The sequence below is a fragment of the Salvelinus fontinalis genome, chromosome 11 (genome assembly GCF_029448725.1).
Source record: "Salvelinus fontinalis isolate EN_2023a chromosome 11, ASM2944872v1, whole genome shotgun sequence".
NCBI lineage: Eukaryota > Metazoa > Chordata > Actinopteri > Salmoniformes > Salmonidae > Salvelinus > Salvelinus fontinalis.
In genome coordinates, this window is record NC_074675.1 from 18,935,684 (window position 1) to 18,960,735 (window position 25,052).

General features: G+C 44.0%; 1 protein-coding gene across 1 annotated transcript in view; it reads right to left on the reverse strand.

Moving 5' to 3' along the window:
* LOC129865227 (protein O-mannosyl-transferase TMTC1-like) overlaps positions 1 to 25,052 on the reverse strand; it is a 100,392-nt gene that overhangs the window by 73,015 nt on the left and 2,325 nt on the right. Inside the window, exons 2-4 of the mRNA XM_055937829.1 lie at positions 22,629 to 22,806; positions 10,969 to 11,042; positions 10,613 to 10,789 (exon numbers count right to left, since the gene is read on the reverse strand). Coding sequence (XP_055793804.1) covers positions 10,613 to 10,789; positions 10,969 to 11,042; positions 22,629 to 22,806 — 429 coding nt within the window. The remainder of the gene's footprint in view (positions 1 to 10,612; positions 10,790 to 10,968; positions 11,043 to 22,628; positions 22,807 to 25,052) is intronic.

The window sequence follows — 25,052 nt, forward strand, 5'->3', positions numbered from 1 at the left end:
CCTTTGGGATGAGGAATTGAAAAATTGTATGGTTGAGAGGGATGAAGCAAAAGGTATGGCAAATAAGTCTGGCAGCCCAATCAATTGGCAAACGTACTGCACATTAAGAAATCGGGTGACTAAACTAAATAAAATATACTATGAAACAAAAATAAATGATATAAATAATGATAGTAAAAAGCTTTGGAGCACCTTAAATAAACATTTGGGGAAAAGGGCAAACTCGGCTTCATCATTCATTGAATCAGATGGCTCATTCATCACAAAACCCACCGATGTCGCCAACTACTTTAATGACTTTTTCATTGGCAAGATAAGCAAACTTAGGCATGACATGCCAGCAACAAAACGCTGACACTACTTATCCAAGTATATCTGACCAAATTATGATAGACAAGCATTGTACTTTTGAATTCCGTAAAGTGAGTGTGCAAGAGGTGAAATAATTATTGTTGTCTATCAACAATGACAAGCCACCGGGGTCTGACAATCTGGATGGAAAATTACTGAGGATAATAGCAGACGATATTGACACTTATGTTTTCCATTACTTCAATTTAAGCCAACTAGAAAGTGTGCGCCCTCAGGCCTGGAGGGAAGCAAAAGTCATTCCGCTACCCAAGAATTGTAACGCCCCCTTTACTGGCTCAAATAGCTGACCAATCAGCCTGTTACCGACCCTTAATAAACTTCTGAAAATAATTGTGTTTGACCAGATACAACGCTATTTTACAGAAAAACAAATTGACAACAGACTTTCATCACGCTGATAGGGAAGGACATTCAACAAGCACAGCACTTACACAATTGAATGATGATGATTGGCTGAGAGATATTGGTGATGAAAAGATTGTGGGGGGCTGTTTTGTTAAATTTCATTGTGGCTTTTGACATTATCGATCATAGTCTGCTGCTGGTAAAAAGTACGTGTCATGGCTTTACTCCCCTGCTATATTGTGGATATCGCAGACCAACTGGCAAGTGTCATCCCTAACATGTTGAACCTCTCCCTGACCGAGTCTGTAATACCTACATGTTTCAAACACACCACCATAGTCACTGTGCCCAAGAAAGCGAAGGTAACCAGCCCAAATGATTACCGCCCTGTAGCACTCGCGGCAGTCGCCATGAAGTGCTTTGAAAGGCTGGTCATCGCTCACATCAACACCATCATGCCGGAAACCCTAGACTCACTCCAATTCACATAAAGCCCCAACAGATCCACAGATGACACAATCTCAATCACACTCCACACTGCCCTTTCCCACCTGGACAAAAGGAAAACGTATGTGAGAATGCTGTTCATTGACTACACCTCAGCGTTCAACACGATAATGCCCTCAAAGCTCATCACTAAGCTAAGGACCCTGGGACTAAACACCTCCCTCTGCAACTGCATCCTGGACTTCCTGACGGGCCACCCCCAAGTGGTAAGGGTAGGTAACAACACATCTGCCACACTGACCCTCAACACTGGGGCCCCTCAGGGGGGTGTGCTTAGTCCCCTCCTATACTCCCTGATCAGGCCAAGCACGACTCCAACACCATCATTACGTTTTCTTAGAATTCCTCACAATCAAATGCCGACCGCATTATCTACCAAGAGAATTATCTTCGATCATAATCGTGTATATTCCCCCCCAAGCAGACACATGGGCCTGAAAGATCTTCATTTAACTCTATGTAAACTGGAAACCACATATCCTGAGGCTGCATTTATTGTAGCGGGAGATTTTAAACAAGGCTAATCTGAAAACAAGGCTCCCTGAATTTTATCAGCATATCGATTGCGCGACCCGGGCTGGCAAAACCCTGGATCATTGTTATTCTAACTTCCATGACGCATATAAGGCTCTCCCCCGCCCCCCTTTCAGAAAAGCTGACCACGACTCCATTTTGTTGCTCCCAGCCTATAGACAGAAACTAAAACAGGAAGCACCCGTGCTCAGGTCTGTTCAACGCTGGTCCGACCAATCAGATTCCACGCTTCAAGATTGCGTCGATCACGTGGACTTCTACCCCCAAGCCATAACACTGCTGAACATTTAATCAAATGGTCATCCAGACTATTTATATTGACACCCCCACTTTGTTTTTACACTGCTGCTTCTCGCTGTTTATTATCTATGCACAGTCACTTTACAAATGACCTCGACTAACCTGTACCCCCACACATTGACTCGGCACCCGTACCCCCTGTATATAGCCTCACTATTGTTATGTCATTTTCTTGTGTTACTTTTTGATTTTTTTTTTTTAATGACTTTAGTTTATTTAGTAAATATTTACTACACTCTATTTCTTGAAGTGCATTGTTGGTTAAGGGCTTGTAAGTATTTCACTATAAGGTCTACACCTGTTGTACTAGGTGCATGCAACAAATAAAATTTGATTTGATTCGTCGCACCTAGACTACTGTTCAGTAGTGTGGTCAGGTGCCACAAAGAGGGACTTAAGAAAATTGCAGTTGGCTCAGAACAGGGCAGCACAGCTGGCCCTTAAATGTACACGGAGAGCTAACATTAATGATAAGCATGTCAATTTCTCATCACTTACTTGTTTTTGTAAGAAGTGTTGACAAGCTGAATGTACCGACCGGTCTGTTTAAACTACTAGCACATAGCTCAGACACACATGCATACCCCACAATACATGCCACCAGAGGTCTCTTCACAATCCCCAAGTACAGAACAGACTATGGGAGGCGCACAGTATGACATAGAACCATGACTGATGCAAGCAGTGGTAAATTTAATTGATTCGTCATGATTTGGAAAGGCACACACACCTGTCTATATAAGGTTCCACAGCTGTAAGTGCATGTCCGAGCAAAAACCAAGCCATGAGTTAGAAGTAATTGTCTGTAGAGCTCCGAGACAGGATTGTGTTGTGGAACAGATCTGGGGAAGGGTACCAAAAACATTCTGCAGCATTGAAGGTCCCCAAGAACACAGTGGCCTCCATCATTCTTAAATGGAAGATGTTTGGAACCACCAAGACTCTTCCTAGAGCTGGCTGCCCGGCCAAACTAAGCAATAGGGGGAGACGGGCCTTTGTCAGGGAGGTGACCTAGAACCCGATGGTCACTCCGACAGAGCTCTAGAGTTCCTCTGTGGAGACGGCAGAACCTTCCAGAAGGACAACCATCTCTGCAGCACTCCACCAATCAGGTCTTTATTGTAGAGTGGCCAGACGGAAGCCACTCCTCAGTAAAAGGCACTTGACAGCCCACTTTGAGTTTGTCAAAAGGCACCTAAAGACTCTCAGACCATGAGAAACAAGATTCTCTGGTCTGATGAAACCAAGATTGAACTCTTTGGCTTGAATGCCAAACGTCACGTCTGGAGGAAACCTGGCACCATCCCTACGGTGAAGCATGGTGGTGGCAGCATCATGGTGTGGGGATATTTTTCAGCGGCAGGGACTCGGAGACCATTCAGGATCGAGGCAAAGATGAACGGAGCAACGTACAGAGAGATCCTTGATGAAAACCTGCTCCAGAGAGCTCCGGACTTCAGACTGGGGTGACGGTTCACCTTCCAACAGGACAACGCCCCTAAGCACACAGCCAAGACAACACAGGAGTGGCTTTGAGACAAGTCTCTGAATGTCCTTGAGTATCCCAGCCAGAGCCCAGACTTGAACCCGATCTAACATTTCTGGAGACACCTGAAAATAGCTGTGCAGCAACGCTCCCAATCCAACCTGACAACTTGAGTGGATCTGCAGAGAAGAACGGGAGAAACTCCCGAAACTCCCAAATACAGGTGTGCCAAGCTTGTATCATTATACCCAAGAAGACTTGAGGCTGTAATCGCTGCCTAAGGTGCTTCAACAAAGTACTGAGTAAAAGGTCTGAATACTTATATAAATGTATTTGTTAATTTTTTTTTATTAGAAAAAATGTCAAAAAAAGTTTTTTGCTTTGTCATTATGGGGTATTGTGTGTAGATTGATGAGTGAAAAAACTATTTAATCAATTTTAGAATAAGGCTGTAACGTAACAAAATGTGGAAAAAGTCAAGTGTTCTGAATACTTTCAGAATGCACTGTGTGTAGTGGTTTAATAATGTACTGTCTTTAGTTTTATATGTAATGTAAGTGTTTTAATGTGTTTGGACACCAGGAAGAGTAGCTGCTGCCTTGCTGCTGCCTACAGAAAAACACTGAGCAGATCTCCCAATTAGACATGCCCTGATGGCCTACCGAGTCATGTAAGCTACCCAGCAGGGCACAAACACACTAGCACTATCTCCAGTGCTCCATTTCATGGGGACAGACAGGCTCACTTCAGAGGCTTCTTCACGTTCTAGAAGTTTCAAAGGGTTCTGTCTGAGTAAATATAATCTTCAAAGTATTTCATCTCAAAAGAACTCACAGAAACATCAAAATACATATCTCCAACACACATTTACACAAGGACAACACACACACACACACTTCAGGGACTTATTTTATACTCCGTCTCATCATAATCATCATTTCCATCATCATCAACTTTTTAAACCAACTTTTTTTTTTTTTTAAACACACACATAAAAACATACCAACAAAATCCCTTGGGACAATTGTGCCACATGCACTGACTACAAAGACTCCTCTGAGGGGAGAGAAAATGTGTCACAATAGACATCGTGTGAGTTCCTCTGTCAATTAGAGGTCTCTTCAGAAGTACAAGCAAGGCAGGGGGAGCAGAACACCTACGGAAAGCCACAGAGATCATTCCTAACAAGAAATACAACTCACAGCTGTGAACCTCCCCTGAAGAATGAGGGACAAAGCCCCAAATTGAACACACTCTATCATAAATACAGCAGATACACACACACACACACGCAAACTTGCATTAAGTTGTGTAGGTATGCAGGTTTATGGAGAGATCGACTCAGAGTTGAACTCTCTGATCAGCCATATGCTTTAACTCATACCCTACAACACACACACACTCCTCCGTCAAGAACCCCCTCTGGACCCCAGCTCGCTCTGTCTGAATATTTTTAAAGCAGAGGGCCCCAGTCAGAAACACATAACCCAGTGTGATGGGCCCCTCATATCTCCTAGCCCGTCTGTAAACATGCCTGGAGAAGATGACATTATCGGGCAGAGCTAACACAGACCTAATGGAGATTTAGGAGGGCTAACTCACAGGGCAGAGACACGTCCCATAAACACTGTCTACGGCTGTGTTTCAAATGGCACCGTATTAACCATATAGTACACTCTCTGTATAAGGTAGACTCTGCTTATAGTGAATATAGTGGTCAACTACTTATAGTGATTAAATTCTCCTGCACGGATGTGAACACTGTATGAGGAGTTCTCTGTATTTCCATACGCAGGGCACTTTTAGCACATAAGGATGCTTGGAATAAGAGCATGCAGTGTGATAAATGTACTGTAACTGTAGTGTAAAATACTGTGCTCTCAACCCAGACAGGAAGGGTTAAAACATCTGTACTCCCATCCGATTGGCTGCTCTCCAGTTGTGTGGGCCGGCGATAAACGGGTGCCAAACAAATTAGGCAGGAGAAAAAAAGCTCACCCCAACAAAAATCCCCAGACATCTTTTTGATAAGGCATTTACAAAACAATCTCCCAATTAGTGTTCAGACCCCTGGTCTGTGTGTGTGTGTGTATGTGTGTGTGTGTGGGGGGGGGGGGGGGGGGGGGGCTGGCCTATGTGTTGAATATTTGAATGACAATGCAGGGCAATCATCCATCTAAAAACAGGCCCTCACACCCCACTGGGCCAGATACACCAGAGAAAGACGTGATGGCTATCACTCTGACATTATTTTGCTCTCTTCATCTTTCTCCCTCTCCTATTCCCTCTGTCGCTATCTCACTCACTCTCTCTGCCTTTCTCCTCGCTCACTCTTTTCCGTCACTCTCTGTGTCTCCTCTCTGTTGCATGCTCCCTTTCTTTCTTTCTCTCATCCCTCATTGTCTTTCTCTCCCTCCATTGTCAGGTTGGCTTGTTTAAAATCACAGTTCCGGACCGCTTATCACCAGAGTATGTGAACAGAACTGGAGCGAAGCGAAGAGTGCCCAATTTGACTGGAGCGCAGAGTGAGATTACAAAAAAGCTGGAGGGTCGGCCTTCTCGCCCACTTCAATTTCGCTCCAGTAGCGTTCACTTCATGAGCTCAGGGCATGCCTGGCCCAGCATGCATTTGTAGTCTACTTGTGTGCTGCTAAAGCCCCTTGCTTTAACTACTGTCATGGAGTTTGCTAAATATTTCCATAAAGAAACTGATAAAACACACAGGTGCTAAATCAAGGTGACTTACAAAGATGAGGACCAAGAGCAAGAGTGGGATTGCGGTGATGTAATGTCCACAACTAAAGAATCATTGTCTAATCTGAAAAGACACTTATCCTGAAAGCATGATGGTGAACTTACTACGTGCACATGCTAAAAGAAAGGAATGAGGTGAGTAGCTAATTAACTACTTACAAACTAAAAATCTGATCTCTTAAAAGTTTTGTTCATTTTTGTTCTATTATCTATATAATAGGCCATAACTGATTTTGGCCCAATCGGCCGGGCATATGCCCCCTTTCAAGGAGCTTTCTGTTTTGATTGGTTTATTTTGCCTAAAATCCTTTTGGCCGACCTATAGACATTTTTATAAACAACTCTGCATCTCCGCCCAGCTTGGCAAGAGTGGTCAAAAGGGTGTTTAGCATCTCCAGTGGCTCTGAAAGCGCGGAGAGGATGCTCTCTGCTACTGGCCTGACCATCACATGAGCCGGATGCCACAAACTGGTTAAACTTGTGTTTCTAAAAATGAATTTAAAAAAAGCACTCAGCCTAATAAAACATTTTTCAATTAAAATTTGGATTTAATGATTTAATACAACAAAATGTTGTTTAAATTGGGAAACGCTTTATGTCCCTACCAGCGTATTGTGTCGCACTTGCAAATGTTTCACAATGTATTTCTTTGTCGGCTATAGCCTTGAAATAACTGAAATAATATAGCCAGAGTCATTCCTTTTCATTCCTTCTTAGGCTCCATGTCTGGCTCCTGACCTATTTAGAGTGTTATATGCGGTTTAATATGACATGTAGCCTATTTGAAATGATGACATTCGCCTTTTCATGTTTATCAAAATTAGCCTACTTTTCATTCCAAATCATATGGTTTGGTTTCAATACTTCAAAACCAAATGGTAGGTCCAAGTAGTCACAAAAATAGATAGGTGTTGGTTAAATTGTGATTTTAATGAATGGAGCGAATTTGTGGCGTCATTTCCCCCCCCCTGTGAGCACAGACCAGTTTTTAGCTGCCCGGTTGGAAAGGACTTGGAGCGGTGAGCAAGCAACGCTCCCTTAGCTATGAGCGGGATTTCCCACCGCTCAACACCGTTCACATACCCTGCTTATCACAGACAGGTCTCCTAACAGGCAAGAGAGCTGTGGCCCAAGGGCTCTCATTACAGAGAGGAGACAGAGTGCACACACACACACACTATCTCCATCTTTCTCTCCCTCCTTAATTCCTTCCCTCTAGCTCTCTCTCTCTCTATTTTCCCTCCCACTCCCTCCCTCAGTTCTATCAGTTAGTCCAGCCTGTAGATACATGAACAGCTGTTGGTGTTTAATTAAGGCCCAAATTAAATCAGCATCTATTAAATCTTCCCAGCGTATCAAAGAGCCAGGCACAGGACAGGCGTGGGGAGAGATCTAACGCACCCCCAACATATCACTAACCTATCTCCAACGCATATCTAATGCATGTTGACAGCTACTGCAGTCCAGAACAAAGGGCGACCGGAGGGAAGAGGGAGAGAGGGGGGGGGGGGGGGGGGGGGAGTTGGGGGGGGTGGAAAGAGAGAGGGAGAAGAGTGAAAATGTACAAGAGATAGGAGAAGTGAGAGGGACAGAGAGATAGAGAAAGATAGAGCGAAGGAGAGAGGAAAAGCGGGGGTTTGTCTGGAAATGCTATTGGATCTTCCTCGCTGAATTCCTGAGACGATCCGCATTTCCTGTTCCCTGGCACCAGTATCAAAGACAGTACAGGGAGACGAGATGCCGGAAAAGAGTGTGTTTTCACGGAATACTCTCTCCCTCTCCTCATCCTCTCTCTATGCCTTCTGAAACACATCCGTACATATAGTCTCTGTCTCCCCCTGTAACAGGGCCTGTGGAGTGCACAGCAGACACATACAACTCTTTTCTGTTCCATCCCTTTCTGCTGGGTTCATTCACAGATCACAGATTCACTCACACACACACTCACACACACACACACACTTAGGTCTCCCAAACCGCAGGCTCCGTGGCAGATACTGTAGGCTTTCAGAGAAGAAATATGCTGTGCGTGCGGTCAAATGCGAGATTCCATCTACTGCACTAACACACACGCCATCCCTCAGAGAGAGTTCTTGTCACCACTGGTTGAGACACCGATAGGGCTCTGGGCTTGTCTTTGGGGCCTTAACACCCTGCAAAGGATGACACAAAAACACACATCCACACACTCACAAACACCAACCATTATTCTTTCACATCTGTCTCTCACCCTCTCCCCTCACACCAATTTATCCCTCCCTCGTGTTGTGTTGTGATGTCATAGCCACACCATAGAGATGGTGGTGAGGTTGATGTGTGGTGAGTAGCAGATTGTACTAGTGATGATTATGGTCTTGGGGGGGTGAGAGAGTCCAAGCCCAGCATCAGTGCTTGGTTTGAGGTAGGACTCAAGACTGCAGTGCCTAGTGGTGGTGGTTAGACGTATGGAACTCCACACATGAAAGAGGGGATGGGGAGAGGACTGAGGCCCAGGAGCGGTTTAGGTGGCTGAGGACAGGGAGCAGAGATCAGGGTTGTGGCCCAGGCACGGTGCCTGATTGTGGCAATAACTCTGGGCGTTCCCTGGTGGGTGGAGGGAATTGAAGTTGTGTGTGTGTTTTCTGGCTGGAGACACAGAGGCATGTTACTGTGCCATGTAAACACACAGCTAGGCAGGAGAGCAGGCCAACACAGCTGTTCGTGTGTGTGTGTGTGTGTGTGTGTGTGTGTGTGTGTGTGTGTGTGTGTGTGTGTGTGTGTGTGTGTGTGTGTGTGTCGGGAATAGAACAATAAAACAAGTAAAACACTATTTCCAGCAAAAGCAACAACATTGTACTGTAACTTAGCAACAGAACAGTGTCTTAAAGCTATAGGAGTCAACATTGAAGTCACCAGTAACTATTTAGCAGGCAGCTTTAGTCCAGAGCAACAGAGAGAAAAAAACAAAGCCACAAGTAGCAGCATTAGTGCTATACACCATTCATCAGCCAACAGTAGAGGTTAGTGGTGCACTCATTCACTATCAGACCAGTACAGCTGTTGTAATACTACAACAATACTGAAGCCTATTACAGAGGCTTAGCAGTGAGTCTCTATGAGAGGCCTGTAGTCCAGGGCTGTCTGTCAGTGGTAGCGCGCGCACACACACACACACACACACACACACACACACACACACACACACACACACACACACACACACACACACACACACACACACACACACACACACACACACACACACACACACACACACACACACACACACACACACACACACACACACACACACACACACACACACACTTTGAGCGCTCCACTGTTTATTAAGAGGTTATATCAGATTAGCATGTCCATCCAGAGGAAGACATAAACAAGAGACACAGGACATGGCTTAGAGAGAGACGATGCCAAGAGTAGATTTCTGGCAGGACGGGGTGTGATGAGCGAACACAAAGAAAAACATCCAAATACTAAGGGACACATTTACACACAGAGAAACACACTCTCACAGACACACACTCTCGCTCAAGTCCCACAGCCACACGACTCAATGACAGATGCCTGGGGCAGTTACCCTAACATAACCCCTAATACACACACAAACGTCCCCCCCTCACTGTTAAATCCTTTAATGTGTTAGAGGCCAGGCTACTGAACACATGCTAATTCCAGCACATTCCAACACTTAATGGGGTGGAAGCCCTCAAAACATCTGGACCTGGCAGGGTGGACTACATACACACACACACACACACACAGAGCTGTCTATGTAGCAGTAGTTTTCACCCGTCTCTCCCTTCGTCTGAGCCTGTGTTACAATCCTTTGTAATATACACCCCAGAGAGGCAGAATCCAGGACATTCCCATACCAACATTTGACCATACTGTTACTGTACACACACATTATTCTGATTCTCTAGATCAGGGGTGTCAAACTCATTCCACGGAGGGCCTTGTGTCTGCAGGTTTTTGGTTTTTCCTTTCAATAAAGCCCTAGACAACCAGGTGTGGGGAGTTCCTAACTAATTAGTGATGTTAATTCATCAATCAAGTACAAGGGAGGAACGAAAACCCGCAGACACTCGGCCCTCCGTGGAATGAGTTTGACACCTGTGCTCTAGATGGTTGATCCACCAAATTAACTGGCTGGCATATAACCAGCTCACACTCATACACACAAGCTGACAATGGTGACAAAGGTCTTCTTAGGGAATCAAGCCATCTTAACACACACACAAGCTGACAATGGTGACAAAGGTCTTCTTAGGCAATCAAGCCATCTTAACACACACACACACACACAGGACTTACAAGAGGAGGGGCTTGCGGCAGAGCACCAGGGCGTCGTAGAACACACACACCCCGAAGACGGTGATGCCCGTCTCCTTGACCAGCATGGCACAGGTACCCAGCAGCAGACTGGCACCCAGCGCCCACACAGACACAGTGGAGGGCAGACAGTCTGCTGAATCACACACACCCACACTCCTGGAGAGAGAGAGAGAGAGAGAGAGAGAGAGAGAGAGAGAGAGAGAGAGAGAGAAAAAAAGAGAGAGAAAGGGGGGGAGAGAGTGCTATTAAGTAAAGAGAAAATGCCGCCCAGTGTAAAAAAACTCCACACAATCCGCCCTCCATAGTAATGACAGAGAGAGAGAGGGTTTTCTCACCTAATATAGGAGAGAAAGGCCAGGAGGAACAGCATGCAGGCCAAGACATCCGCCCTGCCCACGATACCAGACACCTGTAACATACACAGAGTTTGCATTAGTCCTGTGGCTCAGGTGACCAGGACAACCTGTAGACGAGTGACAGAGTAGAGTGGGTGTCCATAGGCAAGTCTATTGTGTTGCTAGGTTACACTGAGACACATAACTCTGTTACATAACACTGTGTTATGGTACAGTCTGTCAGAAAAGGTCCAGAGACAATGCAGGGCAAGTTGGAGATCACAGTACGACGTTACTAATTTCTATATATTTACCACAAAGTGCCCTGATGTTTGAGCCTCTTCTCCAAGAGAGAGACCTAGTTAGGTGGCATTACATAAGGTGTGATGTGTTAGCTGGTGATATGTTAGGTCGTGTTATAGTTCTGTTTGGGTCTGGGGTACATTATGTTCCAGTGAGGTCTGCAGTTTGTAAGTCTCTGCTGCAGTGAGGTAGTTAGTCAGACTGGATGAGCACACTGACATGTCCACCTGGGACTGAGATAAAGAACACAGAGAGAGACCGAGAGATTGAGAGAGAGACTAGGAGAGATGATCTGGGTCAGATAGGAGTTGTGAGATCATAAATCTCAAAACGTCCAGGATAGGAAGACAGGGGGATGGAGAGAGCGAGGGGGTAAGGAGGAGAGAGGAGTGGGATTGCAATAGATGAGGAGGACGGGAAGAAGTAGATTGATTGCCACCCTCCAGAGAGTCTGTAAATATAACAGTTGGGTCCCAGACCCTTTTAATCTAATTGGCAAGACAGCCAACCTCTGTCACTGTGTGTGTGTGTGTGTGTGTGTGTGTGTGTGTGTGTGTGTGTGTGTGTGTGTGTGTGTGTGTGTGTGTGTGTGTGTGTGTGTGTGTGTGTGTGTGTGTGTGTGTGTGTGTGTGTACAGGGACCTCGGTTTGGTCTGCACTGTGAACCCGAATGAATACATACAAAATATATTTTAAAAGAATACTAGGCCTACACTGCATTGTAGACATCTTTTAGAAATCGGAGCTAAAAATACAATTTCAGGCTATTCCTAAAAGAAAACTAGAGCCTATGTGCACGTTGTAATCACTACTACAGTCCGAAACTAGTTTTGTGCGATGGCGTGGTCGTTAAACCAGGAGTCTCCATCATCCTTTAAAATCTCCAGTTTGGGAACATTTGGGCTTCCCAGTAGACTACAACGGCGATAGAGAGAGAGAGTATGTTGCCACTGCGCAACTAGAGTACCCTATGCAGCTGCCAACACATCAAACACGTTGACACATTTACGCAGACATCACCCCAGTATTCCTACCTCCTGAGCAAGATTGAAACGCAAACAATATAACAAAAACACAACTTAATCTCCCCTCTGCATTCAAGCAGCCCTTCGCAGCTAATTCTGACCGGGCCAACGAAGTTACAAGAGTGATAGGTAGCATATGTTAATAGCCGTGGATATGAGCCCATTATTGGTGGTTGAGAAGAATGGGGGGGGGGGTTCAGCACTTGGTGAAAGTGCTCGAGCCACGCTACGAACTTCGCCCCCATTTCAGAAAACAGGTAGTATCCGCTCTATATAAGCAGGCTAAAGCCGAAGTTCTGAATGAATTGGCCAATGACCCTGTGTTACGCTTACTACAGATGGATGGACCTCCAAGGGCTACTTAACAGTAGGCAGGTTTCCAATGGCCCAGATTTATTCGACAGAAGCAATAACGTTCCGACATATGTAATGGAAACTGCAGATATAGGAGACTTTTTCAAATTATCGACAACATTTTTATCCATTTGACAAGGGTGGATTTTTATTTTGTCTAACTTTATTGTGTCAAAATGATGGAAATGTTTTTTTATATGTAAATTATGATTGGAGAATAGTTTTGAAGGTACGCGTAAGGTCATCACGTAACTATAAGCTCCACTCTACATTTAATTCTAAATGCCTGCTGCTTGCTAACTATAAATATATATATATGTAGATATTTGTCAAGGATTGTCCTGACTTTCAAGAATACCAGAATTGCTTTTCTGGTTGAACGGCAAGTTTCACCATCCACTTATTTCAGATGTCTAGTAGTGCACGTTTCCCAATGGCACGGACCATGGCGATATGCTGGCACGGGATAATTATTAGACCATGGCTAATATTAGTAAATTATTGCATTCTATACATGCTGGCTTTCGCCGGCTATACCTGAGACATGAAACAGATGGGAGGGCATACAGTCTGTCACAAATGTATTCATGCGCAATTTGTCTAAATGGGTAACGGAAACACTTCAACCACAAACAGTTTATTCGACATTGTAGGTTTTTGAAAAAAAAGTTTGGTTTGTTTCTGTGGCGTCATTGCGTCCAGCTGTTTTTAACCTGTTGAGGCTGGGGGCGCTGTTGTCACTATTTATGCTAATCGTGTAATTTTTGAAACGGCTTCCCACAAAATTCTTGATCGTACAATATGCATATTATTATTATTATTGGATAGAAAACAGTCTATAGTTTCTATAGGAGTTGAAATTTTGTCTCTAAGTGGAACAGAACCCATTCTACAGCAATTTCCCTGACATGGAGTCAGATTTCAGAAATGTTGGCCCCTAATCTGGAGTCAGTTAAAAGGGCACTGTTATTGCTATGAGTATACGGACACTGCTTACGTCTTCCCCTGGATGCCTTTACGTGATGACGATTTGAATGGGGTCGATTGCGCGTTCACAGGCACTATAAATTAAAAAACCCTGTAGCTAGCAAGTCTTTTCTTGGTGCGTCATGCGCGTGGAGGATACCGACCCGCACCTGTTCCAAGCATTAGTGTTGGGAGTAATCTTTCTCCGGTCATGTTAAGACTCGTTATAGGAGTTAAAAACATCATAAGGTAGTTAATTTAAAGCGTTTTATAGCAATTTATATCCGTTTAGTGCGATTTTGGGACATTTATTTCTGAAACGCTGTGAATAGCTGGGTACGCTTCCAGTTCATCCCGAACGCAGTTGGCATTTCCACATGGCAAGAGGACAGCTTTCCACCAAAAGACGATTAGACCCAAGAAAGGATCCTTTGCCCAAGATACTGATGGAAGAACAGCTCAAAGTAGGAACAATTTATTATGATAAATCGTGTTTCTGTCGAAAAATGTTAGTGGCTTAGGACGCCATGTTTTTTGACGTAGCTTCGCTTGGCGCAAACTGTATTGAAAAGTAAGGATAATTTAAAAAATGTAATTCCGCGATTGTATTAAGAATTAAATTGTCTATCAATCCCTGTCCACCCTATATTTTTTAGTCACGTTTATGAGTATTTATGTATAAGAGTAGATCACTGTCTAATATGGCGCACGGACATTTTCTCACCAGCTGGGCTACATTTCACATTGTCTAACCATGATTTTGGTGGCTAAATATGCACATTTTCGAACAAACTGTATATGCATGTTGTAATGTGATGTTACAGGGGTGTCATCTGAAGAATTCTGAGAAGGTTAGTGAAAAAAATAATATATTTTGGCGATGTTGACGTTATCGCTCACGTTGGCTAGAATCAATGCTGGGCTGCTATGTGCTATGTGCTATGCTAATATAACGATTTATTGTGTTTTCGCTGTAAGACACTTAGAAAATCTGAAATATTGTCTGTATTCACAGGATCTGTGTCTTTCGATTAGTGTATGCTGTGTATTTTTACGAAATGTTTGATGATTAGTAAGTAGGTAAACACGTTGCTCTATGTAGTTATTCTAGTCCATTTGTGACGGTGGGTGCAATTGTAACCTATGCCATCTACCTGAAATATGCACATTTTTCTAACAAAACCTATCCCATAAATATGTTATCAGACTGTCATCTGATGAGTTTTTTTCTTGGTTAGGGGCTATAAAATATCTTAGATTAGCCGAATTGGTGATAGCTACTGGTGTTGGTGGACAAATAAAAGATGGTGGATTATGCTAATGTGTTTTTAGGTAATAGATGTACATCTTTACATATTGTGTCTTCCCTGTAAAACATTTTAAAAATCGGACATGTTGGCTGGATTCACAAGATCTGTGTCTTTCATTAGCTGTATTGGACTTTAATGTGTGAAAGTTAAATATTTTAGAAAAATATTTTTTTTGAATTTCGCGGCTCTGCCTTTTCAGTGGGGGTGGGGGGGGAGTGCCGCTAGCGGCACCCTCATCCTAGACAGGTTAAATCGAAAAGATAGTTAAATGGAAACGTACCCTAGCAGGCAATTGTCGCATCTATTTTCTATGGAAACGTTGTAATTTTCGGGGGGAAAAAGAAGAAAAAAAAAATCACTGGACAAGTTAATGGAAACATAGCTAGTGCCCATTGCATTACCCAGGAGTGGGAAATGAGAAGTGGCCTGCCGTGCTACACACACGCCTCCTTCATGAGAGTCACACGAGAGCGCATATTGTTCTCTACCTAAGAAAAAAGTACAGCGTAACATGTCTGAGCCATGTTAACATATTGATTTCACTCGCATATTTCACTCATTTGAGTGTTGTTGAGTAATCACTGCCGAATCATTTGTTTTTATTGAATAAAATACAAAGTGTTGGTATTATTCCAGATGGTGCTCTCATTAAGCATTATTTGACTCGTGATCATATATGGAATCAGGAATACCAACACTTTGTATTTCCTAAATAAACAAAAATGACCAACAGTAACTGCTGGTATTTCATTTTCCTGCTGAAGAAGCTCATCAGTAAAGCAGGGGGAGGAGCCCAGTATCATGTATATTTAATTGATGAGGAAGAAGAGAAGAGTCTTCCACCCTTCCCTGTCCTCACTCTCCTCCCTCTCTCCCTTTCAACTTCCTCTTCTGTCCCACCCCCCATCCATTGCCCTTCATCCTTCACTTCCCCCCCTCTGTTCTTTCTCTCCTTTCATCTTCCTCTATCCATCCCAGCCTCCCACTGTGACTGAAGGTGACTCAGCAGTGTCATCTCGGTACACACACCACACATTCTTTAACAGTATATCTCAACTCAAAAACACTCCCAGCCTTAACACTCACTTAAAATATCTAAATCAGACCTTTAATGTCCTACCCCATGGAGTACCAGCTGTGTGTGTGTGTGTGTGTGCGCACGTGCGTGTGTGCAGTGAGAAACACATATTCTGGTACATTCTGAGCCACACCCCTATAGGGCTACAACTGTTTCTAATAGAATGTGCTTTAGAGACACACCCTGCCCCTTGGAAAGGCCTAATGGGACATTTGGTACTGATTTACAGTGTGTGTGTGTGTGTGTGTGTGTGTGTGTGCGTGTGTGTGTGTGTGCCTGTGTGTGTGTGTATTAGCCTATATAACCCCACAACCCTTCCTAGTATGAGGCACGGAGTGAGGCGAGAGGGTTCCTCATGACTGGAACTCAGGATAATGCTGTTCCCTTAGGGGGGGTTGAGTACTCTATCCTGATCACACACACCCCTATTACAGTAAAGTACTAACCTACCACACACCCCTATTACAGTAAAGTACTAACCTACCACACACCCCTATTACAGTAAAGTACTAACCTACCACACACCCCTATTACAGTAAAGTACTACCCTACCACACATCCCTATTAGAAGTCGACCGATTAATCGGAATGGCCGAGTTTTCATAACAATCAGAAATCGGTATTTTTGGACACCGATGTGGCGGATTTATTTATTACTATAATTATTATTTTATTTTTTACACCTTTATTTAACTAGGCAAGTCAGTTAAGAACACATTCTTATTTTCAATGACGGCCTAGGAACGGTGGGTTACCTGCCTTGTTCAGCGGCAGAACGACAGATTTTTACCTTGTCAGCTCAGGGATTCAATCTTGCAACCTTACAGTTAACTAGTCCAACGCTCTAACCACCTGCCTCTCAATGTACTCCACGAGGAGCCTGCCTGAATGCAGTAAAAAGCCAAGGTAAGTTGCTAGCTAGCATTAAACTTATCTTATAAAAAACAATCAATCAATCATAATCACTAGTTAACTACACATGGTTGATGATATTACTAGTTTATCTAGCGTGTCCTGCGTTGCATATAATCAATGCGGTGCGCATTCACGAAAAAGGTACCTAGCCATAAACATCAATGCCTTTCTTAAAATCGATACACAAGTATATATTTTTAAACATGCATATTTAGTTAATATTGTCTGCTAGCATGAATTTCTTTGTGTCACTTCTCTTGCAACAGAGTCAGGATATATTCAGCAGTTTTGGCCGCCTGGCTCGTTGCGAACTGTGTGAAGACTATTTCTTCCTAACAAAGATAGCCAACTTCGCCAAACGGGGGATGGTTTAACAAAAGCGCATTTGCGAAAAAGGACTGTCGTTGCTCCAATGTGTACCTAACTATAAACACCAATGCCTTTCTTAAAATCAAAACACAGAAGTAGATATTTTTAAACCTGCATATTTAGCTAAAAGAAATCCAGGTTAGTAGGCAATATTAACCAGGTGAAATTGTGTCACTTCTCTTGCGTTCATTGCACGCAGAGTCAGGGTATATGCAACAGGGTATATTGGGCCGCCTGGCTCGTTGCGAACTAATTTTCCAGAATTTTACTTAATTATGACATAACATTGAAGGTTGTGCAATGTAACAGGAATATTTAGACTTATGGATGCCACCCGTTAGATAAAATACGGAACGGTTCCGTATTTCACTGAAAGAATAAATGTTTTGTTTTCGAGATGATAGTTTCCGGGTTCGACCATATTAATGACCTAAGGCTTGTATTTCTGTGTGTTATTATGTTATAATTAAGTCTATGATTTGATAGAGCAGTCTAACTGAGCGATGGTAGGCACCAGCGGGCTCGTAAGCATTCATTCAAACAGCACTATCGTGCGTTTTGCCAGCAGCTCTGCTGTTTATGACTTCAAACCTATCAACTCCCGAGATTAGGCTGGTGTAACCGATGTGAAATCGCTAGCTAGTTAGCGTTTCAAACTTCACTTGCTTCAAGACTTGGAGTAGTTGTTCCCCTTGCTCTGCATGGGTAACGCTGCTTCGAGGGTGGCTGTTGTCGATGTGTTCCTGGTTCGAGCCCAGGTAGCAGTGAGGAGAGGGATGGAAGCTATACTGTTACACTGGCAATACTAAAGTGCCTATAAGAACATCCAATAGTCAAAGGTATATGAAATACAAATGGTACAGAGAGAAATAGTCCTATAATAACTACAACCTAAAACTTCTTACCTGGGAATAATGAAGACTCATGTTAAAAGGAACCACCAGCTTTCATATTTTCTCATGTTCTGAGCAAGGAACTTAAACGTTAGCTTTCTTACATGGCACATATTGCACTTTTACTCTTCTTCAACACTTTGTTTTTGCATTATTTAAACCAAATTGAACATGTTTCATTATTTATTTGAGGCTAAATTGATTTTATTGATGTATTATATTAAGTTAAAATAAGCGTTCATTCAGTATTGTTGTAATTGTCATTATTACAAATAAATTAATAAATCACTTCTTTTTTTTTAGGTCGATTAATCGGTATTGGCTTTTTTTGGTCCTCCAATAATCGGTATCGGCGTTGAAAAATCATAATCGGTCGACCTCTAATCCCTATTACAGTAAAGTACTACCCTACCACACACCCATACTACAGTAAAGTACTACCCTACATCCCTACTACAGTAAACCTATTTTTGTAACTTTATTTGTACATAATGTTGCCGCTACCATCTCTAATGACCAAAAATAAATTCTAGAAATCAGGACTGCGATTACTCACCACGGACTAGCAGAATCCTATTTTTACTTTCACGACTCGAGCCCGACGTGAAGGATACACTGCTTCCTCGGGAACAGGCCCCGATCCCCATGATCTGCGTGAAGAGGATGCGGAGAAAGAGGGGCCGAAGGTCGGGCTGCCATCTGAGAATTCGTAGGCGATTGAATAAACCCCCACTTCCCTCGTTCTGCTAGCAAACGTGCAATCTTTGAACAATAAAATCGCCGAGTTAAACGGAAGATTAATCTACCAATGGGACATTAAAAACTGTAACATCTTATGCTTCAAGGAGTCGTGGCTGAACGACGACAACATCAACATACAGCTGGACGGTTATACAATGTACCGGCAGGATAGAACAGCAGCGTCTGGTAAGACAAGGGGCGGCAGTCTACGTATTTTTGTAAATAACAGCTTGTGCACGATATCTAAGGAAGTCTCAAGCTATTACTCACCTGAGGTAGAGTATCTCATGATAAGCTATAGACCACACTACCTACCGATAGTTTTCATCTCTATTATTTGTAGCTGTTTACATACCACCACAGTCAGAAGCTGGCACTAAGACAGCATTGAATGAGCTGTATTCCGCCATTAGCAAAAAAGAAAACGCTCACCCAGAGGTGGCGCTCCTAGTAGCCGGGGACTTAAATCAGTTTTACCAAATTTCTATCAGCATGTTAAATGTGCAACCAGAGGAAAAACAACTCTGGACCACCTTTACTCCACATACAGAGACGCATACAAAGCTCTCCCTCGCACTCCATTTGGAAAATCTGACCATAATTATATCCTCCTGATTCCTGCTTATAAGCAAAAATGTTATCAAGAAGCATCAGTGACTAGATCAATAAAAAAAGTGGTCAGAGGAAGCATGCTAAGCTACAGGACTGTTTTGCTAGCACAGACTGAATATGTTACAGGATTCCTCCGATGGCATTGAGGAGTACACCACATCAGTCATTGGCTTCATCAATTAGTGTATCGATGACGTCGTCCCCACAGTGACTGTACGTACATATCCCAACCAGAAGCCATGGATTACAGGCAGCATCCGCACTGAGCTAAAGGCTAGAGCTGCCGCTTTCAAGGAGTGGGACTCTAACCCAGAAGCGTATAAGAAATCCCACTATGCCCTCCGACGAATCTTCAAAACAGGCAAAGCGTCAATACAGGACTAAGATCAAATCGTACTACACAACCATTACAGACTACAAAGGGAAGCACAGCCAAGAGCTGCCCAGTGACACGAACCTACCAGACGAGCTAAACTACTTCTATGCTCTCTTCGAGGCAAATAACACTGAAACATATATGAGAGCACCAGCTGTTCCGGAAAACTGTGTGATGCCGCTGTCTGTAGCCAATGTCATCTATGCATAATCACTTTAATAACTCTAACTACATACTACCTCAAATAACCGGTGCCCCCGCACATTGACTCGGTATCGGTACCCCCCTGTTTTATAGTCTCGCTGTTGTTATTTCACTGCTGCTCTTTAATTACTTGTTACTTTTATTCTTATCTGTATTTTTTTGAAACTGCATTGTTGGTTAGGGGCTCGTAAGTAAGCAGTGCACTGTTGTATTCGGTGCATGTGACTAATAAAATTTGATTTGATTTAAAGTACTACCTCACCACACACCCCTACTACAGTAAAGTACTACCCCACCACACATCCCTACTACAGTAGTCAGTAATTAGCCTTGTCCAAGCCAGAACGGTCTGGGCCCATCCTGTTTCTGTAGCGTGAGGCAGCTTGATGTACAAGTACACCCCCTGGGCAGGACGCTAGTCAGTACCATACTAATCCTCTTTAACCCAGCACCAAACATGTCCATAAACCTATAGTGATAGACGGTACCTCTGACAGTGGTGACACAATGGTGACAGTGATACACTGAACTGACTGACACAAAGGTGTTTCAATAATAGCTATTGTGTTAACCAGAGCTGCGGTAATAGTAAGTATGACTCTCCCACCTCTCCACTGCTGTCTCCTGGCCTGCTCTGCTCTACACACACTGAGCTCTGTTCACTGGCACAAACACGCACACACACAAAACACAGACTACCTCCTTCGAGCCAATTACACAATTTTGCAGGAATTTGAACACAGCTGTAGCTCCCCCACTCTAAACTTAACACGTGGAGTAGAATATACAATACAGCCCAAGGACGCAGACCCAAACACATATATCACACACACCACACGCACTCTCTCTCCCTCAAGTCTTCAAAATATGCATTTCCTTAATAACATGGTGTTAAAAGTCAGGAGGAAAATTATTCTATCTACAGTATGGCGTCCCTCACCTCTGTCTGGCCTGTCTTTTCCCTACAGCTAAGACACTCAACAACATCTACTTCGCCATGCCAACCATGTGTGTGCCTAAGTGGACAGTGAGACACACAGACGGTCAGTGGGGTCCCCACATGACCTGACCAGTCTGTCTCAGCAGCCGCCATTGAGAAGAGAGGAGAGTGGGATGAATAGAGGGCTTTCAGCCTGGAACAGCACCTCCATTCACTGGCTGCAGATCTGAATGACTGCATCTTTATGGCGGCCATATTGGATAGGGAGACCGGGACTGTGTGATGCCAGGAGCTCCACAGAGAGGGTGAGGGATAAGCCACTTTTTAATCTCTGTCTTATTGTGGTGTGTGTGTGTGTCCCTCCTCATCAGTATAAGTGAAGTGAACTCCAGCTGGTCCCCTGGCTAATGACGTAACCGGTTTACTGCACTGAGTTCATCAGATTCTGGTACCACTGGCACAGTCACTCACTGCAGAGACACAGCACTGCCAAAGACCTGCCACTACACAGCCCCGGAATCAGCCCCAGCCCTCAGAATGACTGACTAACTACTTACTGCCTAGCAGACTGACACTGGGTGGCAATGGGACTGGAGCTCCTGAAAATGTATGCTAGTGAGGCTAGTGCTGGTATGAGCTAGGAAGCTAAAGACTGATTTGAGTGGCTGTGGATGTGGACAGGGGTTATGAGCTGGAGGTTGGTCCATGATTAGTTTATGGTTTAGGGAGAAGGTTGGGCGATGAAGCCTGGGCTGAAGCTCACACTGGGGACAGATGGAAGGATGAAGGGAATTGCAGGATTAACACTACAGAGACTAAGGCTGATTGGGATGCTAGACTAGACACAGACTGGGAGCAGCCCTGGTCTCGTCTCTCCCCGCTGCATTTTCATCTTCCCTTCTCTGCTCCTCTCTCTATGTTAGGGGCTCAAGGGAGCACCCTGTAGAGCTCTATAGTATAGCTCAGCTCTCACCCCTGCTGCTCTTTATTCAGCTCCCTCTTGCTCTCTTTCTCTCCCTCCCTCGCCCGCTCCTCCTTTTCTTCTTCGCTCTCTCCACCATCTCATACATTCCTCTGCCTCGCCCTCTCCACATTTTTCTCGTTCGCCCTTTTCATCTCTCTCTCTGTTCCCCTCAGTGTCTCTGCAGAGCTCTAACTTTAACACATCAGTCTTTCTTCTTCCTTCACCTGTGAGAACGAATTATAATTTTCCTCCACACAGGATTTGCATACATTTTCCAAATTGTAAAACTTGCCTCGCTACTTTTCAAACATTCAAAACTAAATTCATGGAGCTGGAACTGCAATATGAAACCGGGAAGGTTGCCTTTTCCGGACTTATTGAACAGGGACCTGATTCACCAGTAGCGAGACGCGTGAGTGAGAGCACAGTTAGTCACAGATTGCCATGTCAGAGGATGACTGCATGTGTCCCAAGGTAGTGCTACTCTACCATATGTGAAGGAATCCATGTCATTGGTCTTACACGTGAGGGTGTGAGTCATTGAGAAGAAGCATGTCTGCTAGAGGGGGTTGTGTGTGTGTGTGTGTGTGTGTGTGTGTGCGCATACTCACAGCCTCAGTGTGTATGGGGTGCACAGCGAAGAGGAGGGCGGTGAGGAAGGCCAGACGGGGGTCGTCGAACACGCAACGATCACACGTGTGCATGAGCAGACAGGTCACGGCACAGTGAAGACACACGTTGACCACATGGAAGTAGAGAGGGGTCGTTCCACCCAAGAGGATGTTCAATCTGATGGAGAGAGAGAGATTGTAATCCCCATTTTAGCATCATAATTAGAGAGAAAAGAGACTTATTCAAACTAAAACTGCAGGATATGAAACATTTGCTGCTAATGCATCACAGCCACACTGTGTCAGGAACTGTGACCCTCCTTTACAGTTTCCTCCATCACCAATGACTACAGTCCAATCACGACTGGGGTCAATTCCATTTGACCTGAGTCAATTAAATTCAGGACGGGTATCTAACTTAAGGTAATTACATGAATTGAATACAATTAAATTCATTTTTGGTGAGGATATTCCCTTCCCTTAATTACCCGATTTTAAATGGATGAGCCTAACCCTAACTATTTTACACATGAATGAAGCAGAGCATTTTGGAATCCCAGCACAGAAACACATATAATCTCCCTCTAAAGAAGCTTTTTGATGGTGTAATAAGGCTGAGATAAGCCATTTGGAATCTTCATAGAATATATCTCATATCTGCATATATCAGTCTGTTCAAATTACATTTTTCCCACCCACATAGAGTTATGACACAGTACTAACATCTCCATTACACACCCAGGTACAGAAAACCATTTGTTCAGGTTATATAAAAGCATTTCTCCGTGAGATTGTAATTACGATTCCTCCCCCGTCTCAGAGAAGAGAAGAATCCCAACCCCAAACCTCCATTATGAATTCAATTACAGTATTACACCATCTCTGTAAAACAGCCTGTTTCTCTCATCATTAAACAAGCACAGTCTGACTCCTAATGTGAAGAAACCCACACATTTCCAGGATGAAAGACTTGGAGAATCTGAAACTGAACTAAACTAGAAGGAAGGGAATCTGAAGAGAACGTAACATGGGTTTTAATGGGGGAAAGACCATAGAGCTGATTGTCATACATAAGGATAGGATAGGATAAAGTAATCCTTCTGACCCCCCCCCCCCCCTTAAAAGATTTAGATGCACTGTTGTAAAGTGGCTGTTCCACTGGATATCATAAGGTGAATGCACCAATTTGTAAGTCGCTCTGGATAAGAGCGTCTGCTAAATGACTTAAATGTAAATGTAAGCGATAATGGGGATGTCTCATAAAAGCCAACGTCCAATCCATTAAGTGATGATGAAAAGCAGGCTCCACCCCTCCTATATCCTGTGTTACATCATAGATCATACATAGTGGATGTTGTAGGATGCCCTGGGGAGAGGGTATTAACATGTGTATGCCAGCCCTCTGATGTGATCTTGTTATAGGCCTTCTCAGTGAGTCATGGTGGATGTGCACTCTGTTATTAAAACTAATGCATTTCAATTAGAGACCAGAGACTGGACAGTGGACAATTTCCTGTCAATGTGATCTGACCAGGAAAAACAAGGCCTTTCTTATACCCTACGACTAGGATCTGGAGGTTTTCCACACCACATCCCCTGACCAGGAAAAACTCTGGGCCCACCACTGTATAGGTGTCATTTTTATTTCACCGTTGCCTAGCTGCAGAACTATAGTCCCTGTATTGTGATAGAAGAGAAGTGTTGAGACGTGCAGGTAGAGTGGTTACACTGGTCAATGCTGAAACAGACAGGTATCCAGCTCCCAGGCTGCCTGTAGCCTGGCTGTGTTGGAGGGGACAGGGGATATGACAGAGGCTTCAGCAGATTGTGTGTCTTTACACTGTTGTACCATGTTTATACTATGTCCTCTGGGTGGGATTCAAGAGGGGGGGGGGGGGGGGGGGGGGGGGTGGTGCTGGACCGTATGCTGTGATCTCATAGCCTGTCTTTCTGTCATTCTCAGTTGTTGGTCCCCTCCTGGTCCCCTCCTGCTCTCTCCCCAAAGCCATCGTTCCATTAATAGGCTACTTTAGAGTGCTTCAGGGGGGTGTGTCCTTCACCTTGAGGACCGTCTCGGAGGCCCGACAGTGATCCCTGACACAGATACACACTGCTATACTGAGCACAGAGCCCCCACAGGCACAGGTGTGTATGTGTGCGTTCGTCTGTGTGTGTGTGTGTATGAGGTGTGAGTCCCTGCATGTCAAAATGACAGATATACCTAGCAGATCCTCAAGGGCATAGGTGTGTGTGTGTGTGTGTCCATATGTACCACTGTCCCATATACGGTACATGTGTGTAAATAGGCACTTAGCCTCCCATAATAAGGAAGCATACATGCAAATGTGAGTCAGATTTGCCCCATTTAGTCTGAACTTAAAGAGAACACAGAGGAGACCAGACAAGGTACTGTAGTGTCACTGA